General features: G+C 40.3%; 1 protein-coding gene across 1 annotated transcript in view; it reads left to right on the forward strand.

The window, feature by feature from the left end:
- sbno2b (strawberry notch homolog 2b) overlaps window positions 1-20,851 on the forward strand; it is a 61,892-nt gene that overhangs the window by 34,730 nt on the left and 6,311 nt on the right. The window contains 26 exon segments of the mRNA XM_085152032.1: window positions 5,859-6,032; window positions 7,473-7,559; window positions 8,510-8,615; window positions 8,734-8,894; window positions 8,986-9,119; window positions 10,997-11,087; window positions 11,214-11,357; window positions 11,511-11,628; window positions 11,719-11,824; window positions 11,976-12,129; window positions 12,237-12,413; window positions 12,678-12,775; window positions 13,360-13,442; window positions 13,727-13,909; window positions 14,102-14,223; window positions 14,312-14,443; window positions 14,599-14,734; window positions 16,073-16,185; window positions 17,682-17,753; window positions 17,950-18,058; window positions 18,154-18,225; window positions 18,316-18,459; window positions 18,558-18,652; window positions 19,666-19,758; window positions 19,853-19,984; window positions 20,597-20,673. Of these exon segments, the coding sequence (XP_085008158.1) occupies window positions 5,859-6,032; window positions 7,473-7,559; window positions 8,510-8,615; window positions 8,734-8,894; window positions 8,986-9,119; window positions 10,997-11,087; window positions 11,214-11,357; window positions 11,511-11,628; window positions 11,719-11,824; window positions 11,976-12,129; window positions 12,237-12,413; window positions 12,678-12,775; window positions 13,360-13,442; window positions 13,727-13,909; window positions 14,102-14,223; window positions 14,312-14,443; window positions 14,599-14,734; window positions 16,073-16,185; window positions 17,682-17,753; window positions 17,950-18,058; window positions 18,154-18,225; window positions 18,316-18,459; window positions 18,558-18,652; window positions 19,666-19,758; window positions 19,853-19,984; window positions 20,597-20,673 (3,113 nt within the window).

The following is a 20,851-nucleotide window of genomic DNA, read 5'->3' on the forward strand; positions in this document are numbered from 1 at the left end:
CCTACAGGCAGAAGAACCGTTCAGCTGGGGACACTAGACACGGCATCCTTTTATTTTCCAGAACATGTGAAAACACTAAAAAATTCCAGGCTTGTAAGCAACAAGCTGGCTTTCTTGACTCAGACTTTGCACAACATGAAGGCCTGCCTGTCAGGAGGTATTTGGACTGAATATGCCCCTTTGATTAGTATAGGTTAGTCTGGTGCAGACTAGACCAAACTGTCTGCTGGCTAAACAAGGAAACAATCGCTCTGACCTTTAACCTTTAAAAAGGAATATAGGACAGAAATAGCTGATTACTAATCAGACTTTTCACCCTAAAATAGAAAATGTACTCAGTTCTGTCAGAGAAAGTCCCCTGGGTTAGGTTTTCTTTATTAGCACTGATTAATGAAATGTGGTCAAAGGTCGACTTCCACTTTGGGAGGATCCTGAGGAGAGCTCTTTGTGAGCTGTGAAGCTGCTGAACTTGTATGCATTTTGTTGACAGTGGCTGACATTTAAAAGTGTTTGAATATGTTTTCTTTGGTTGGGAGGTTGTGTGACTAAAGGGTCTTATAGACCAGAACAGATGTAAAACTTTCCATGTGTACAGAAATAAAGTGGCTTTTTGACAAATTGGCTCCTTGATCAAAGCTCTGTTTCTGGTTAAGCTGATTTATGTCTGCATGTCAAAAGACCGAACCTTCTGTCCACAAATTCATTTAATGCTAAAAATCAAAGAAGCCCTTTCTCAACAGCAAGTTAATCAAAGAACTTGATTTTTTTTTTTTAAGTTAGCATCAGCCTTAAGCTTTATGGGGTCAAAGAAAAGGAAAAGCTTATAGCCGTGCTATTAAAGTCACAGTCCGGTAGATATGTCAGGGGCGTCTGACATGCAGACAGTTTGGCATAACATAATCCACAGAGAATGAGAGACACCAGTAGTGGCTTTCCAGTTACTGGCCCCAGACCCACATCTTAAGAAGGCACACAAACATCATCAGTCAGGTTCTGTTGACTGCATGGATAAGGTCAACAGCTGACCCCAGTGAGATCAGTCTCGGGTTGTTTCAGTCAGCTGATCATAGGGGTGCTGTGGAATATATAAGAAGTCTATCCCATCACTGCATCCACATAAACAGACCACAGAATCTGACAGATAAGATTTCAGTACACCTACTTGGCTTGTTGACAGGGTCATGCTGGCTTACACAGTCATTTTACACTACTGACATTACCAAGAACTTGGCATTTTATTAGCTTTTACAACTATCAGTCTCCAGAGTGTGGCGTGACTCTCACACGTCTAACCCTCCCACTACTACTGTTACTAATATTGGTACACCAGTATTTTCATGATCTTAAAGCATTCTGTAGGATATTAAGACAGGACTGAAAAGGGGCCGTGCTTAATCCAGAGACGGTTGAGCTTGAGCTACATCCATATCAATCAGTCATGTGTTGGATTATACAGACAATCTTCTTGCAGCTGAGTTTTTGCTGGAAAACAAAACTAAACATTGAAGAGATGCCCAAAGGGGCAGAGAGACAAAGTTGCCAGGGATGAGAAACAAGGGGGGATGGACATTTAGAGCTTGGGATAGTGAATAAGCAGGAGATGACAGAAATGTAGGTGTGTTCGTGAGGTTATTTGAGGTGTGCATGTGTGTTTGTGTACACGTGTGGGTGTGTAGGGTAAGTGGGAGGCCAGGGTGACTTGTTTCCTGGCCGTGGAAAATTTAGCCAATCTGGCAGTGTGTAGGAGGGGAAAGCCCTGGGCCTGGCCTGGCTGAGGCTTCAGCGTGGCCTTGTATTGAGAGGTTATTGAGTTTAGCAGGACGTGGCCCGGGACAGTATACAGTAGCTCTTACGTTAAGGTTGTGTTTTGGTAGCGGGGTAAAGCTGTGGTACGTATTACATTACTAAACGCAGATGATTAATTTTTTTCAATAAATTACTGCTTTTACTAGCTTGAAATCGGTAATAATATTTCTCCTTTTTATTGCACTATTGTCAGGATATCAACTGTTGTCAGCACTTCCCGCATGCCAAAGAAAACACCAGTGAAAAGAGACAGCTGACAACACCCTGTGTGTCACGGGAGGCATGTGGCTGTCCTTGGATAACATTAGACTTAATAATGAAAACATCAACAAAACAGAAGAACTGACCATTCAAAACTAAACAAGAAAATAAACAAATAAAAATAGACACCTTGTGTAAAAACGGTTTACGATGTCATGACTGGAAATACTGGCAGCATCCTTTAAAATATTATTTTAATGATGTGTTTGAGAAGGGTTTGCGTCTGATAATCCGTAGTATTCCAAAAGGGCGTTTTCATTTAAAAGGAAGGGAAACATTTGTAAACTGATATGCTTATAAAGCTAAGTAAAAGACAGGGCTGCTAGAGTCCTCTGCATGACACTGCATGAGTTTATCATCAGGGCTAATTATTGTCAATGTGGTCATTATATTAGAAACGGCTGCTCCTTCGTTCTGTCATAGCAACTGTAGTGTGTGTGTGTGTGTAGGACAGATAAATACTTCTCCTTACCGTAATATGTTGGCTAATATTTATCCTAGCCTAAATTTTGTTTTCACATGGACTCACTGGGATTTTTTTGTAAGGGCTGGAGATTGTGTGAAACTGTTTAAGGTTACTCGTCATGCAATAAATGCATCAACTTTAGCAGATTAGGGAAATAAAGAAGCTAAGCTGCTGGTGGGCGGTTATGTTTAGAAGTGTATTTTTCCAGTTCTGATTCTTAGAGCTGATAACCACCATCTTCAACCACAAACACCAACTTCTACTGCTCTGCAGGCATCTCGTGTGCTGGAAAGGCTCTTTGAGGTTGTTTTTCAGTGACATGTGCCTACATTAATCACCAACAGACAGATAACTGTTATTATCCAGATACTCAAGTACAATTTACTGCTGTGGATACATGATGTTCTGTGTTCGTGTTCATATGTGCCGGTAGCTTCCATACAAAGCTTCTCGCAGTAAGGTAATTGGGAGTCATTGCTGCAGGCATTTGGTCAAATGGATGCCTGCATGTGTTGAGGGTTTCAACTTTACTGTAAAGGGAGGATATAATACTGGCTTAACAATTCACAGCAGAGAAGAAGCTGAAGTGAAAGAGGAACATGTGAAAAGCAAAAAACAGGATGGTGGACAGATGATGTGAAAAAGCATGTGCATGGACTTTCACATGTTTCGCTGTTGTACAGACACAGTTTTTTTTTTACCACCTATTCCATGAAAATAAAAGAAAATATGTAATTTGGCCACACAAAAACACACACAGATATTTGTTTTATTGCGCAACAGATACAAAGAGTGCAAAGGAGAAAGTGTGAGGCAGGATTAGCAGTTATATGATTGTAAGGCTGTGAGCTGTGGAAGGAGCCAGATTACCATCAGAGCAGTTGGAATTCAAGCCTTATCTCTGCTTGGCAGGGCCCACTGTTAGGAGCAGTAGATGGAGTAGCCCTGGGTATAGGCCTGCCGCGGGGACAAACACTGCTGCCTCTGTTACGCTCTGCTTAACAACTCGATTAGCATGGTTCTGAGGTTGGACATGTCTGGGTTAGCACCCACCAGACTGCCACAGTTTTCTGTGATTCCTCTGTATCATTTTGGTTGTCTTAATATAACAACACTGCAGTAGCAAAGCACATAATGTTACATGGTTTTACAAGATGCAGAAAACCGAGAAGTCTCATCATAATGTGGCGCTAAACAATGAACAGCTGGCATACAAATTAGCCATTTTTGTCGAATAAATTAAATTAGCGCTCGTTTTCTTTTCAAGCTTGATTGAATTCATGGTGATGTGCAAAATAAGAATCGTTAAGGTTTTGAGAGTTTCATAACGCTAACCGGCTTTATGAGGAAAGCTAATATGACAGCTGTAGGTGTAACTCAGATTAGATTATATTTAGGGGGTTTTCTTTTGTGTTGTTTGTTCATCAGGTCTGTATTTGTATCTAAACTCATCTTGTAACATTTTATCAAATTTGTGGTTAAGTGTGTTGTAAGAAAGACAAGGCAATACTTGATAATATTTTGGGTGAAATACGTGTGTCTGCGCTTATGCGTGTGTTTCCGCAATTATGCCTCAGTGGAACGATGCCTCTGGTGACACTGTGTCCTTTTTCCAAGCATTGTTGTTTATTCATTTATCCCAAGTCAGACTTGCACAGAATGGAGGGAGCAGGGAAGGGAATTAGGACACCGAATAGCATGAGGTAGAAAGTCACATAGTTGATAGAATAGAGAAACAAACTAGCAAACGGATACGTGATATAAAAGTGATATAAAGTGACCGAGTTGCGTGTTTGGGAGTGGTAGTATAGGACACCCACTCTTATCTACAACTCTTTCTCCATACAAAAGCCAGTTGTTCCAGTCGGCTGTCCGTAGGCTAGACGAACTTTGGAGAGTCTGATTGCAGAGCTCATGCCTGATCTTGCCCTCAGGAAGCGCACACATACACAAACATGAGGAGAAAAGGAAAGAGAAAGGAACAGGGAGGGAGCTGAAGAGCATAAAGTGAGCAGTAAACACCGATAAGCTTAGTGCACTTTACAATCCACAAACATCCACATAATAGGTTAATAAGTTGCTTTGTTTCTCTAATGTCACAAAGACAAAATACACAAATATGTATGTAAGCAAATGTGGGGCAGAGCCAATTTTTCTCTGTTTGCTGTTTATAGTCCTTCCTGTTCACCATTCCTACGTGATGTTGTCATGTTAACACTTTGAGCTCTACGTTTAGTCCTCTCATGCTTGTGAAACATTTTCTGTTGAACTGTGAGTAATGGCTAACAGACAGCCATGACAGAAGTTCCTGCAGCTTCTCAGTATTAATCAGTACTACCACATTGTTAGGACTGAGTCAGCAGCTCAGCTAATGATTCTGCATGATTATGGACTTTTTTTCTTACTTTTGTTCTGTAAGCATAGTATTGTTCTTCCCACAAAGCCATCTTTAGTCCTTAGAGCTTATTGTGTTTTAACAGAGATCACTTGTGGCCATATAACAATATTGGTGGTGGGGGGTATCGACATTTGGAGAAATGTTGAAATTTTCCCAAATTTCCAAATAAGCACGTTAGTCTCTTTGGGGAAGTATTCACAGTTGCCTCGTGGTCCCCTAGTGGGTGTATGGGGAACAGTGTGTTGTGGGAATCTCCACACATTGCCCAGAGTGTATTTATACACAGACTCATTTATGGACGTCACAAAGAGATCACAAAGAGATTTCTCCTCTGTTGAGTTTCTTGTTGTCATTCAATTCTTATCTCTCAAAATACACGTTTATAAGTCTCAGGGGGCCTAGGGGTGCCTGTGAGGGGCTAGTTAAGGAACATGGCATGCTAATGGTTTGGAAACGATATGAATAGAGGCGCGACTGGAAGGCAGCCATAGCTGAAATGACAAACATACACACAAGCAGCCTTATTGTGCCTTCCCCTCACGTTCTACTTCACGTGCTCATTCTCACATCTGTGTGTAATTATATTTTGTTTGGGCTACTCGTGTTACACCCCAAATAAATGTAACTTGGCTAAAATCCAGAATGAATACGGCTCCTTTATCATCCAAACATCACTCCCATTCATCCTCATGCCACACCTTTTTTCTTTTGCTGTTTGGTATTGGTGCTGTGTCTGTTACATTTTTAAAAAAAGCTTTTGTTGCGCCCCCTTTATGTTGCATAAAGCTTGATGGTGAGGGACCGTGTCTGGATGTGGGTATAAATATTGTTTCTTCATTTAGAGATCTACTGAACTCTCTGCCCTAAATTTTGTCCCGTTTTAGAGTTTACCTTTAACACCTCGTCCCGTTTTTTCTTTGCCTGCAGGACCTGCCCTGCCTTGATGACATCTCCACAAACTCTCTGTTCTCCTCTCCGACTGACTCACTGTCGGAGTATGCTGATACCCAGTCCTTCATCAATGCAGAGAACCTGGACACAGTGCCCACAATCTGGGACGTCAGCACTAGTACCACCACACCAGCACAGAGCCAGTTAGAGGTCAGTAACAAGCACTCGCTCACATGTCATTACCAGAAAAACTGGTTACCACACCTTTACCTCTTACAGATATGATATGCAACAGACTTGTTTGCCTCAGAATCAGTCTTCACTGGGGGAAGTTGGCATCGAATAACAAACAGTAACTAAGGGTTATATTGTCCATTGTATCCCGTAAACACTAGTGCTTTCCAGCCTCACGACTGCGTCTGCAGCCTGGCGGTGAAGTGGTTAGCACTGTCACCTCCAGTTTCCTCCCACATTCCAAAGACATCCATGTGAGGTTAATTGGTGAGTCTAAATTGGCTGGAGCTGTGGATGTGAGATAGATAAAGCGCTGTTTTAATGGGTGAATGTGGCTTGTAGTGTAAAGTACTTGGAGCATAATATTATAATGTTGATTTAGTGTTCCACTCTAAGTCCATTCTTATGAAGTATAAGCTGTGAATTAAAAACTTATAAGCAGCAGATACAGCTCTCATATAGTAACTGTGCAGCTTATATTTTGGTGCATATCTACTGTCTTTCTTATCTAATATCATTCTGTGCTGTTAGCACACCATTTTACCACCTACCTAGCTACCAGCACGTTTGTTAATGTGTAGTTTTTTGCGTTTAATTCATTGTACAGTGAAATCTTCAACTATGCTCCGATGTGATGGTATTTAATCTCACATATTTAAGCCGTTAAACCTCTCAGCACTGGTGGAAGTGACACAGTTATTTTATTCATAGTGAATTCTTATTACATATAGCAGGAGAGTCATTTGGTGCTGAGGTTGAACAATGGTTTTCCCAGTTGCTTTTACGGTTTACGCTGTTGCTGTTTGCAATGACCAGTGTCTCGTCTTTTCATTCAGGAATTATGTTTGTATCCATTAGATAAAATTTGTTGTTGTTAAACATTTCTCTTTGGTCATTACATTTTTTACAACTGTTTTCTCTGCTGTAGACAAATTAGGAGTATGCGTGCACTTTCATGCTCTCTAAATCAGTGTCCCGAGGAAAGCAACTTTGTTTTCAATAGTTGTTCCTCTAGCCTGCAGTTTCATTCCTGTTAAGCTCTCTTTGAATTAGATGGGTCCGTGGATATCTTTTTGATATGATCAGAGTACATTTATTTTCCCTGCTTTCTGAAAGCCTTTTTATTTTTTTCCTTTTCATTCTGCCCTCATTTCATTCATTATATTTCCCAGACTATATTTCCCATGCCTTTATCTTCCTTTCGTTGTTGTTGTTGTCATTGCTGGCTTTTCACTGCCAGTTAAATAAAATGCATTTTGTTTAGTGCAGCTTTAGGAGAGTGCCCCATCGCTCTCGTGCACATGCATATAGACACGAATGCGCAGGCAGATTACTCTCGTCTTTCTTCGCTTTAATCCTTCTTAGGCACAGTGTTTTATTTGAGTTTTATTTCTTTATTTTATGTTTTTTTGACAGCAGAATGGCACCAGCAGGTTTCAAGGCTTGGCAAGTTTGGAGGATATATCTGCTATTATCAGCACCCCACCTTTAGGAGGATTCCAGGTAGTCACGTTAACCTCTCCAGTCTGATGTTAAAGTTAAACTCCTTGAGCTTACTCATCAGTAATCATATATGGGAATCATATATAAAATATAGATTATGTTTTAGGTCTTATTTGCAGCAGCTGCAGCAGTTCACTCAAAAAAATATGCCCAAAATCCTGTCTTGAAGTAATTTGATTTCCATGTAATTGTGTTATATTAGTTCAATGTAAAACACTAAATTTAATGGAATCTGGTCCAATTAAATTTAATTGATTCGCATATGTTTAGTTAATACCCAGCATATTTCCCTTGCTGATTCATTATTTGAATAAATAAACATTAGATTTTTACATATTTCAGTTGCATTTTATTCAAAATTACTGCTTCATGTTTAGGAGGGCAATTCATTTTTTTGAGTGCATCTTTTAGATGTTTTACACTGAAAACATAACATGGCTCTCATCTGGGGGTCCTGTTGAATTTAGCAAAACTTCATAAGGTAAATTGTAATGCTCCTGTCTACCATCTGTATTACCACAGGTGACAAAAGCATGGCGGCATATTGTACATGCCACAAATGTACATTGCATAAAAAACAGAGATTACTTTGACAGGAAAAGAGGCATTGTAATATTCAGCTGACTGTCAAAAAGAGGTCCTCTCCGTTTCCACTCTCTCTGTCTTTTGTCTGCTTGACTACGTTTTTCAAATCTCCCAATTCAATCTCCTTTAATTGGCTTCATGCATTTTATTCACTTGTTATTTTACTAATTTTCTGGTTAATATTCCTTCTTAAGGAACTTTTCCAGTGTGCATTATCGTCATACTAACTGCTCACCTACTTCTAAATTTCAGCAGTTTTCTCTCTCCTAACTTGTCTTCACTTAAGCTGAAACAACAAAATATTATTCCCAAATGCAACGCTTGCTGTTGTGATTACATTACTGAAGTCTCTGTGGTGCTTCCAGCCTCAGACAACCCAGGCAGCAACAGAAGAGGAAGAGGAGGCCGAGGAAGAAGAAGCAGAGGAACTGGGACATGTAGACACATACGCTGAGTACAAACCTTCCAAATGTAGGCCACTTGAATGAACTTCAACATCAGTTCACTCATTAATTCGTCTGCCTTTTCACCCCCAATACATCATGACACTCAGTTGATGGTTAACATGTTTTTTTCCTCTTCTCTTCAGCCACTATAGGAATTTCTCATCCTGACATAGTGGTGGAAACAAACACTCTCTCCAGTGTCCCTCCTCCTGACATCACATACACTCTGTCCATCCCCGAGTCAACTATTAAAAATGGTCTGCTGTCTGCTCTGCAGCTAGAGGCTATCATATACGCCTGCCAGGTACACATACCAGCACACAATACATGAAGCACTTTTAATGGCGTGACTCTGGAGGCATATTGATCATCATTCGTTCCTTATGCACCCTCAGCAACATGAGGTGATCCTCCAGAACAAGCAGAGGGCAGGCTTCCTGATCGGAGATGGGGCAGGGGTTGGAAAGGGACGCACTGTGGCAGGGATCATCCTGGAGAACTACCTTAAGGGAAGAAAAAAAGCACTATGGTAAGAGTGATAAACATGCTACAACAGATGGACCAGTAAGAGGCCTCTCTGCATAGTCTGCCGTTTTAATTAAAGCACTCTTAGCAATTTCCAGAAAACGGAAAGACTACGTGAGTTATTTGGTGACCTTTTTTGACTTCTTCATTACACAATCACATGAACAGTTTTGGTAAAGTCATAGGGCATTTGAAATCGGCCTACGGAAAATATTTATAATGTGAGCTCAGTGTAATTTCAAATCTATATAAGGGAGTTCAGAAGGTTAAACTGGAAGCAGAAATTACTTTCATTTGGATTCCTACATTCAGTTTCTACCAATATTAAGACCAAACATCTCCTTTTATCAGTAAATGTGAGCTTCTAGAAAAGCAATAGAGATTGACAGACCATGTGACTTTCGCGCATTGCATGCCGGTAACTCGTGGCAAAACAATCCAAGTACCGCATCAAATGCAAGCATTTGCAGCACCGCAAAACGTTCATTCTCCGGTTCCAATACCTTCTTGCTTTTTCTTTGCCCCCCAAAAAAGTTATGTATAAAACGAAGGATAACAATGCCGGTCTGTACAAAGACAGACTTGATGAAAAGTCAAAGAAAAGATACGAGGAAAAAAATCAAAGGAGTGAAAGGTTTATACCCTTACGAGCACACAGAGTGGACAAAATACGTTAGCGTGCTGCCCAACTTTCACCACGCTCATATTTATAATCATACGGTTCTTGGAGTGAGTGCATACACTCATGAAGTTTAGTAACTTCAGGTCACTGCAACAAGCCCAGGTACAGTTTACCGACGAAGGGGTACAGGACCTTGAAATGCACTGTGTAGAACGAAAGACCATCGTACGTTTCATAAGTTTACCAGTCTCACAAATCGTCTTCATAAATACACATTCGTTAACCGTTTATTAATAGGACCTTTAAGCTCAACGGTAATTAATTAGTAGTGGAAATAATTTCTGGTTCGCATTACAGAAATGTAGCAGTGACAATAATACTGTATGCTGTAATCGTACTGGGCAATTAGTGATACAAAAAAACCTGTTTTATCCTGTGAATAAAAGTATATGTTTTTCTCAATGTACCATGGTAATAACAGAAGCGAAACGCAATATTGTGTCAGGACAATTCACTATTTATGCACAATAAACAAAGGAGCATAGCGCCACAATTTCTGTTCAGCACCAGACTTGCTTGTAACCTATATCACCAATTATGTTATGAAAAATGACGTATTAACTACTACAAAACACTGACCTTTGTGGAAATGTTTGGAGCAAACTAACCTGTGAGCTGGAGTGTTCTGGGACGTTATATCTGGTCTTTGAATGGCTGTAATCCAGGCCATCCGTCGCCTCTTATTACTTCGGAAACATGGCTCGAACAATTTCTCTTCAACGACGTAATCCGATAAAAAAACGATCTCTTTACCCGTCGGCTTCCCGTTGCTGTCATGCGACCGGCTATTGCAGTTAATAATACAACAGCTTCTTGACAGTTTTTTGTGTTTCTTTTTATCGCTGTGTAACTGATTTCAATTGAAAGCCTGCGTGCGCTACTACCTCTTGCCACGAGTTCCCAGAATTCTGTGCGGTTTTACCCTTGAATGACGTCACATTTTCAATCTCTATTGCAAAGTAGGATTGGTATGAAACTAGAGAATGTTAAGAGTCACCTGTTCCATGAGGCCTGAAAAGGTTAGAGTCAAGAAAAACACTTCTGAGGGGAAAAAAGGACATGACTAATGCGGGCTATGATTAAAAAATAGATCGATTTTCTGATTGGGATTTTTGTCCACCTGCATGATATATCCTGTTTATGCACAGTAGATTTACTGTATGTCAAAGTCGGCTAATTTTGCCTGTCTTTTCCCTCAGGTTCAGCATATCCAATGACCTGAAATTTGATGCAGAGAGAGATCTCAAAGACATAGATGCAGCGACTATTCCTGTGCATGCTTTAAACAAGGTGAGTTCAGGTGGAATTTGTGGGTCAAACTGAGAAAATTAGAACAGTCGTTATGTGTGCATGAGCGCAATCGGTAAAGTAGAGCAAAGCACTATTGCGACTTGTTTGTTTGTTCTGTTCTAACAGATAAAGTACGGTGACACAGCTACCTCAGAAGGAGTCTTGTTTGCAACTTACTCTGCACTGATTGGAGAAAGCCAAGCAGGAGGGCAGCTTCGGACGAGGATCAAACAGATCCTGGATTGGTGCAAACCAGAATTTGATGGAGTTGTATCCTTTAATTTTAATGCCATATTCTTTGTCAATCTAACATAAGCTGTCCTTCGATATGTTGTTCCACATGATTTCCTGACTTAATTTGAACAACCGCACATTCAGCAGTGGTTTTTGGTGTTTTTTGTCCTTGACTTTGCATCAATATAGATTATTTTTGATGAATGCCACAAAGCCAAGAATGCCACATCTACAAAGATGGGCAAAGCAGTTCTTGACCTGCAAAGCAAGCTGCCGCATGCCAGGGTGGTGTATGCCAGTGCCACAGGTAAGCTGACACACAAATAAACATTCTCGGGCAGGAGGAAAAATACAATAGTAGACTTTAAATCATTGATTTCTGTCATGTCTGTTCCAGGTGCCTCTGAGCCAAAGAACATGATTTATATGAGCCGACTAGGAATTTGGGGTGAGGGCACACCCTTCCGAACCTTTGATGACTTCCTGCATTCCATTGAGAAGAGGTTTGTAGGATGAATTTCACTCTGACGTTTTTATGCTTTTCAATCATGTGGATCTGTATCTTCAAATTACTGGAACATTCCTTACAGTCAGATTGTGGGAACGGCTGTTGACCAATGATTAAGTTATGTTGAATTATTTATTTGTGTACAGAGGTGTCGGGGCCATGGAGATTGTGGCCATGGACATGAAAGTGAGTGGGATGTACATTGCCAGACAGCTGAGCTTCTCTGGGGTGTCTTTCCGCATCGAAGAGATCGGGCTGGACGGTGACTTCAAAGAGGTCTATAATAAAGCTGCCAAACTGGTGAGGAAATTCAGTGACAGCGTCTGCTGTATTTATATGTTCTTATCTTATTTGAGAAAACGGACAAAAATTTAAACTGAGAATTCGCGTCTGGAATCTGTTTCTAGTGGGCCGAGGCGTTGAAAACGTTCATGCAGGCAGCTGATGAGCTGGGCATGGTCAGCAGGAAGTCTCTTTGGGGGCAGTTCTGGTCGTCTCATCAGCGATTCTTCAAATATCTCTGTATCGCTGCCAAGGTCCGCTCCTTGGTGGAGCTGGCCCAGAAAGAGCTGGAGGCTGGAAAGGTGAACATAGCACACTGTTGAACTTTGAGTGCATAGATTGTACATGTAAGAGTGCTAATTTGAAACATAGTTTAGTCAGTTGTGTGGGGGGGGTTTCAGTTCTCTGTGAACAAGCTGGTTTGATTTTGCTTTAGTTGTTCAGGAATTCCACATGGATTTTTGTAATATTTTCCATCGTGATTAGCAGAAGTGAGTCCTGGTAGAAGTTTACTTTAGGTAACACGGCTGGGTCATTGATGTGCGTTTGTGTGTTCTCCACTGCAGTGCATCGTTATTGGACTCCAGTCTACCGGAGAATCGCGCACCAGAGAAGTCTTGGATGAAAATGACGGGCATCTGGACAGATTTGTTTCCGCAGCAGAGTAAGAGAGTATTTCGTCTGTTCGCTTCTGTGTTTCTGTGGTGATGGCTACATATGAAAAAAAAAAGACTGCCTGTATCTGAGTTGCAGCTCTTTTAAAACTGAATGCCAAGCCATAGGTGATAACTTTGACACTATTTGAAAGAGTGATTTTCTGCTTGCTGAAAACTATAGTCACAGGTGTCTTCTGTTTCGTTTTCTTAATACACCAAGCTGTCAAATAACAAGAAAGTTTTGAGAAGGAATGTGTCATGACTACATATAGTCATGTGCCCCTGACATTCTTCACCAGTCAAAGCAGACAACCTTTTATTAACTGCTAATTGACCAATGACTCATTTGTGAAAAAGAAGAAAAGGAAGTCATAAGGACTTGAACTTGGTTGACCTTAGGTCTGTCACAGCAGACATGCCTTAAAGTCTGAGTGTATTAGTTCACGTTTCCTTCTGCCTATCAATACGTGGCACTCGTAATTAGGCCAGATCAGGAATACTTGGAATGTCTAATTGCCGCAACAGCCCTAATGTGTTTTGGTTTCTTTGCTGTCAGTTTTAAAGTCTGTTTTTCTGCTCTTCTTTGCTCCAGGGGAGTATTCCAGTCTCTTGTAACAAAGCATTTCCCTTCAGAGAAGCAAAGCAGGGAAAAAGCTCCGAGTAACAAAAGAAAACGTAAGTGAATATGAAGATTTAATACAACACTGTAGGATGTTCACCCCTAAATGCTGCCTTTTACAATTATTTCATGTACCAAGTGTTCAGTGGACATTTCTAAAGTTTGTGTAGCAGTAAAATTGCTCATTTTGTGATTTATAAGTGCATTTGGTGTATTTGGCCTAGCAGCTGGTACTATTTATTCTCAGTTAAAGACATATTTTTTAATTCTATGTCTATTTTTGGCCTCTTTTGTGTCGCTTTTGCTAACTCCGATATCATGCGGTTTAACTAACAATCAGGGAAACCCAGAGGTCGCCAGCCCAAAGTACCCAAGCACAGTATGGACAACAGCATTGTGATCAACATCACCGATGACAGCAGTAGTGACTCCGATGGCATAGACACAGACTCCAACTCTTCACCAGACTCCCTGCTAGATAATGACGATGTCATCTTTGTGAACCAGACTAGCTACCAGACAGGTAGGCACCATTTCTTTTTTTATCCTTCAGCTTGTGTTGTCAGTAACAGCGATACACCGGAAGGTGCTTGTCATTCAAACAGGTGCACATCTACTTGATAGTTGCCACTGTAGCCTCACATACCCTGATATTTTTATAACTCAACCAGCAAGGGTTATATTGTTAATATCTTCCTCTCATTTGTATTTACAGCCAGAATAGAGGAAATGAAGCAGGACCTCCTCAACAAAATAGCAGAACTGGGAAAAGAACTACCTCTCAACACATTGGATGAGCTCATTGACAAGTTTGGTGGACCAGATAAAGTCTCTGAGGTATGACCCTCAGCTACAAGCTAACCAGCAGCATCACCTGTCACCCTGACATGTGCAGCTAATGTATATTAACCCCTTTTCTCTCCAGATGACCGGTCGTAAGGGTCGTGTGGTGCGACGGCCTGACGGCACCGTGCGTTATGAGTCACGAGCTGAGCAAGGGCTTACGATTGACCACATTAATCTCAAGGAGAAAGATCGCTTCATGAGTGGAGAGAAGGTTAGATATTTTACAGTACAAAAAAATAAAAAATGAATCACTGTTTTCATGACTTGAAGGGCTTCAGATCAGAGTTCACCGAACAGTGAAATACTTTAAAAACATTGTTCAATAAGACCTTTCTCCACCAATAAACAAAAACCTGTTTCCTGTAGTTGGTGGCCATAATCTCAGAAGCAGCGAGCTCTGGGATTTCCCTGCAGGCAGACAAGAGAGTGAAAAACCAGAGACGCAGGGTTCACATGACCCTGGAGCTGCCTTGGAGCGCAGACAGGGCTATTCAGCAGTTCGGTAAGTCAGGAAATGTAATCTAACACAGAGCCTTTAAAAGTTAAAGAGGAGTACATGATTAGAAATAAAATAAAAGGGCATTTTTTGTGTTATTAACTTACATAAGGATGTCGGGAACCTTTTTTAGACTGAATTTTTGACCTGTCAGTATAGTCTGTCTGGTTAAGTTTGTGTCAGACTTCACATAATGGCTTGAATAAAGTTTTTTATCAGTGGTTAACTTTGTCAATGACATAAGTCTTTTTTTTCTGTTGATGAGTGATGTAACCAGTTAAAAGGCTATAAGGCACACTGGACTTTTTTTCCTCTTCATTGTAGTTACATCAACTTTCTATTCCTTACTTCCTTTTAAATTTACCCCTGTGACAAGCAGCAGCATTGAGGTGAAAGGTCGAAAGAGCTTTAGAAGAAAGAGAAGAAATGTGAAGAAGTGTTTTATGTGTTATTTTCATATTGCGATATTCAAATTGCGACAAATGTCTCGCTGAAGGTTTGTTGGTAGATAGAAGCTGTGGTTTCTTTCAGTTACTCTACTTGTGTGGGATGAACATTTGACCTTTAAAGGTGTTACAGCTGCCAATCTATTTGTAATTAACGCCACAAACCCAATCAGTATTTGATTTTTTTTATATATGTACAGGCCATAACAGAGCTAACTAAATAATGTCATTAATTTTCTGCTTAAATCACCTCAGTGATTCTTCAGGCGGACTAAGTTTATCATACCGAGAAGCTTAGTCTGACACTTACATATACACACACACACACTGTACAAACACAGACATGCTTATTTCCTCATAAGAGGTTCTATGGAAGTTGAAGGGACTTCCTTAGAACAATCTTGTGTAAAGAGTTTTTGTTTTCATTTTTAAGTGGGAGGATCTGAGTGTCAAGATCAGATTTCAGTCATATGACTGGAGATCTTATCATCTCACCAGAAATGTCCTCTTCATACTTTTCAGTTTCTAATTTATTGCACCTCACTAGTGTACTGTACTAACTTGTAACTTGTGTGTGTGTTATTTTATTTACATTTATGGGTGTTTCATAGTTAGTTGAGAATGGCACAGCCTGTAACATAAAAATGAGCTGTTGTAAACCAAACGTCATCACAAAAATGTACAATAGCTGATTTCTCCTACACGTAGCAACATATCTTGCTTGTTTTATTTATCTGTACAAAGGTTTTACAGGATGTCCATTAGCAGTACAACGCTTATCTGTAAAGTTAAAGATTTGAGATTGAAGGATTTAACAGTCAGACAGTAGTCTTAATATCTCTAAATGTTTTGCATGTACAAAAAATGTCTTATTGCTATTTTATTCTCATCGTTCCAGGTCGGACTCATCGGTCCAATCAGGTGACAGCCCCTGAGTACATCTTTCTCATCTCAGAGTTGGCTGGGGAGAGACGTTTTGCCTCCATTGTGGCTAAGAGACTAGAGAGTCTGGTAAATATCAACAGTCTTTCAGTTGTGTGTGGGTTGGTGTTGCATTTGCTGTTGTTATTTTGCACAATTATCTTGAAGTCTCTCTCAGGGGGAAATAGCTGTTTATATGTTGTTGTCTTATGGAGTGTGAGAAGAACTGTTTCAGTGTAAACAGAGACGATCTGAGTTATGTGTTTATCGACCGGAGTGCTCCGGGCTGTTCGTGACTCCGCCGTTCATTTCTTAAACCTGCCCTCACCCTCTGTCCTTCCTGTCGTGTGGGATATTCCCTAGTCTTAAAGCGCTCCATAGTCTTCTTTATTGTTGGTTTTCTTGATGTTATATCAACTTTTCTCCACAAACCTCAAGAGATTCTGGGTCTTTCCCTTCTCCAGCTCAGTAACGGAAAACTGAACAAGCAGAAAAAGCAAAAAAAAAAGGTTGTTTGGATAATTTATAAGTGTAGCTGTTTTCCGTAATTATCGATGCATTTCTGCACTAGCAGCCATTTATTTCCATAGTGACACAGCATGACAGTTCTTTTGGGAAAAGGGCAGAGAGGGTGCAAGGGGATGGTGGTTACAGGAAGTCATTCCTGCATTTGCCAGCTATGTGTGGTAAATCTGTATCAAGAATATGGCACGTGGTCTGCCTGCCCGCTTGAACTTGATACAGCTCCAGTGCACACATTTCAATCGAACTGAACAGCTGAACACCTTTGCAACAGTCTGACTCCAGATCAGCAGTCAAATCATATTTGGCTAAAACATTCATTTGTTTTGGTATCTTAAGGTTTTTGTCTGTGTGAGCAGAGCTAGCAGCTGGCTTTAAGACTGATCCACTGATGACTTTGTCTAAATTGCACACTCGGTCTCTTTGCAAAATGTTGTTTGAAGATTAACTGAACCACAATATCATGTCAGCATGTAGCACATAGAAAACGTTTGTTTTCATACCTGAGCCTCGTGGGTTTCCTTTGACACGTTTGGGCCAAGAGCGGGCTCTGCATCCTCATGCATTTACACTAGTGTGTGTATGTGTCTCCGTGTGTGTGTGTCCTTATTTCAGTGTTTTTGGGGTTTGTTTGGGGGGGGGGGTTTTCTCCGTGTTATATGCTCCACACCCGTCACTGGTGCATTGTAGAATCACTTTTTAACTATATATTAACTGAATTGATGAATATGTCAGATAAGCAACAACTGGGTATTTTTATAGTTGTTTTTTTCCAAATTTTTCAAGTTACTACAGCAGCTGAGCTTCGAAATTTCTGGCTTAAAAGACTACAAATCCAGAGTAAATTGAAATCGCAAGGCATTATTTTCCAATATAATTTCTGCACAGTAGAATAGCACTAAGCAGTGAAGCCAGATTTCATAATTTCCTCTGACAGTTTCACACCAGCAGCACTGACTCTGGTTCTGTTAGCGTGACTGCTGATGATGCAAATGTAATATTTTAGTAATAGTAATAATAGTATATTGATTTGATAGTAATACTGTTTGTAATCCACTGTGCAGGGTGCATTAACCCATGGAGACAGAAGAGCCACAGAAACCAGAGACCTGAGCAGATACAACTTTGAGAACAAGGTATGCAAACCTAAGAGCTTTTAAAATTGTACCCAACCTTTGAATCTAAAATGTTTTGTGCTCTTAATTTAAGGTGTATGGAGTTTGTCTTGCGTTTAGCATTTTATAGCATATTTTATGTAAACACTTAATCTGCAGTGTTAAAAAAGCCTTATGAGATCATCTGTCTTTACTAATTTCACCTTCTTTTTTGCAGTATGGTACCAAGGCTCTGGATAAAATTACCAAAGCAATTCTTGGCTTCATAGATAACAAGGTGCCCCCTCCCAAAGGCTACCCAGGGGGTGATGCCATGTTCTTCAGAGGTATGTTCATATTTTGGTTCAATGTAAGCAGAGAATATCATCAAGTTTAGTGCAGCTGTAGAAAAACTGTTCTGTTTTTTGTTTTTCACTTCCAGACATGAAAGCTGGAATGGTTGATGTTGGGATTTTATGTAAGGAGCCCCGCATTGGAAACAACAATGAGAAAGGTAGAGTATACGGACAGATTTCTTTCTCTGCATTTGGTATTTGAGAGGAATAAACATAATTGAAGTCAATTGCTTGTTTGTTTTTGTCAGACTGCAGCATTACAAAGTTCCTAAATCGCATCCTGGGTCTGGAGGTCCACAAACAGAACCATCTCTTCCAATACTTCACTGACAACTTTGACTATCTCATAGAGAAGGATAAAAAGGAGGGCAAATATGACATGGGAATCCTAGGTATGGAGATCAAGTGTAACTCTAAAATAGAAGGATGTCAATGCATTCATTCAGCAGCTGCAAATGTTCATCACTTTCTTTTACTCTGTCGCTGACAGACCTTGCCCCAGGTAACGATGAGATTTATGAGGAGACGCAGGAAACTTTCTTGACGGCTGGAAATCCTCAGGATGGCCAGGTTGTTCTGTATAAGGTAGGCTTGCATAACATGATCTCAGGTCTATAAGTATACATTTCTTTGGAGTAGAGCATATGCAATGTTAAATGTGTTGATGACAGTGAAGTTGCATACAGCAGGATTAGAAAAGTATTTACTTCCTGCAGATAACCACAGCAGTACAGTGGCTTATTTGTGAACGGCCAGGCAGAAGTGTTGTTTGATATGGCGTTATCAGTAACATATTCAAAACAGTGATGTGCGTGCAGCATCTGCAAAGTAACAGCAAACTATATAAAACATGTAAACTATGACTACACAGGAGAAGGCGAAGGCCTAGCTATGTAATGTATATTAGGCCTATGTTAGGTAGTGTTGCCCACAATGGCAATGCTATGCTATGCTACTTATCTTTTTGATGCTCTTGCAATTTAATGATAATTTATTGTATGTATTAATATCAAAGTTTCATCCATAGAGCACCAGACCTTACAATTTTTCAAATAATATTATTAAATTGCAAACACAGAGTACATCATAAATATATATATAAATATCACTGAGAGTCAGTTCATTTAGATTTTTTTGACAGTACTTGAACAGGTACTTCAATTAAATAAGTTCCTCATAACGTGCAGTCCCCCAGGTAACTCAAGCAACTACCTCTGTAGTTAAGAGCTTGGATTGATGTCATAGTGCCAGCGGTAAGACTGTGATCACACAGGTTTGGCCCTGGAGCTATGGAGCCTAGATACTAGCAGGTGGAACAGGATAATTACTGGTATCCTCTGCTTTTAGCTTTTGGCTGCAGGCTAACCTACAGTTGATGTTTCAAAGTAGGCAGCCACTCGGGACTCCTGCACAAGAGAACCAGTTTACCCAGTATAAAGGGCGTATTTCATACATGCATTAAAGTGGTTGTATTCGCTCATGTATTTATAGATATTAATAGTTTCTGAAGTCATACCAGCAGTGCGTAGGTGTGGGGCAGTTTGACTCCCGCTCTTTCACAGCACATGCTTTAGACTCTGATCTTTTTCCTCCTACAGATCAGTGTGGACAGGGGCATGCCCTGGGATGAGGCCTACAAGAAATCACTGAACCTCAGCGGCCATGATGAGGGATTCTACCTGTCTATGAAGGTGAGTCCACGTTATGATAAACAGTTTAACTAACTTTGTCTCTTTGACAGTGCAAAAAAAACAAAACAACACTCTCTGTGGCCTCTATTCACAGCTTCGAGGTAACTATCCATGTGTGCTGCTAGCTGAGCAAGGAAGAGGGAAGAACTTTGTGGTCTATAAGCCCAACATCGGCAAGCAGACTCACCCTGAGAGTCTGGAAAAACTGCACCAAAAGTACAGGAAGGTAAGAGCTTCACAGTCTATTAGTTCTGTCTTTGTATTGGTTTTGTGTTACATTTGAGTCTTTTGATTTTTTTCCCCCTCAATTTGGCATTAAAATGCATCTTTTTTCATTTCTGAAAATGGGGAACTTTGGGAAAACACAACGTCGGACATTTTCTGGACTAAGTGTTCCTCTGTCATTGCTCCGGGTGTATATTTATATATATTCGGTCTCTGCTGCCACCTTGTGGACATTTAGGTGTGCTGACCAGCACACCTAAATGCTCTCCAAAGACAAAGTGTGGCAACATTTTACAGACTTAAAACCTTTAATATTATAAATTAATAGTAAATTTAAAGAGTGAGCTCTTATTTTATTTACAGTTCTGTTGTTTATTAAGGCTAAAGCTGTTTCCCTTCCCTGCTTTAAAACTGCTAATCATTGACCTTTCACCGTAAGCCCATTGAAAATAACTTGTTTTTCCCCTTTGACACAATTATTGTTTTAAATGAGAAAAGCGTGTAGTTTGTGCTTTGGTTTGAACTTGAAAATCTCACTTCTGCATTGGTAAAAATATGTAATGAGTGACTACTTGGCTGACTTTTAGACTTTTGCATTTCTTCCTTTTTTTAGGTGACCCCTGAGGAAGCCAGGGACTGCTGGGAGAACCAGTTCACCTTCTCCTTCAAGAAATGCAGTCACGCTAACTGGTAAGCAGGAATCCACAATGTCCCTTAGGATTAATGAATCCTATCAGGCTGGTAATTATTAGGATTCAGTCAGTTTTTAAATCAAATGCCATTCCCAAGAGCTAGCCACGAAGAAATTACCTCCAAATCTCACGTCTTGTACCTTAGCTTGCCATACAGTCACACTAAAAGAGTGATT

This window comes from Neolamprologus multifasciatus, chromosome 23, assembly GCF_963576455.1.
Source record: "Neolamprologus multifasciatus chromosome 23, fNeoMul1.2, whole genome shotgun sequence".
Classification (NCBI taxonomy): domain Eukaryota; kingdom Metazoa; phylum Chordata; class Actinopteri; order Cichliformes; family Cichlidae; genus Neolamprologus; species Neolamprologus multifasciatus.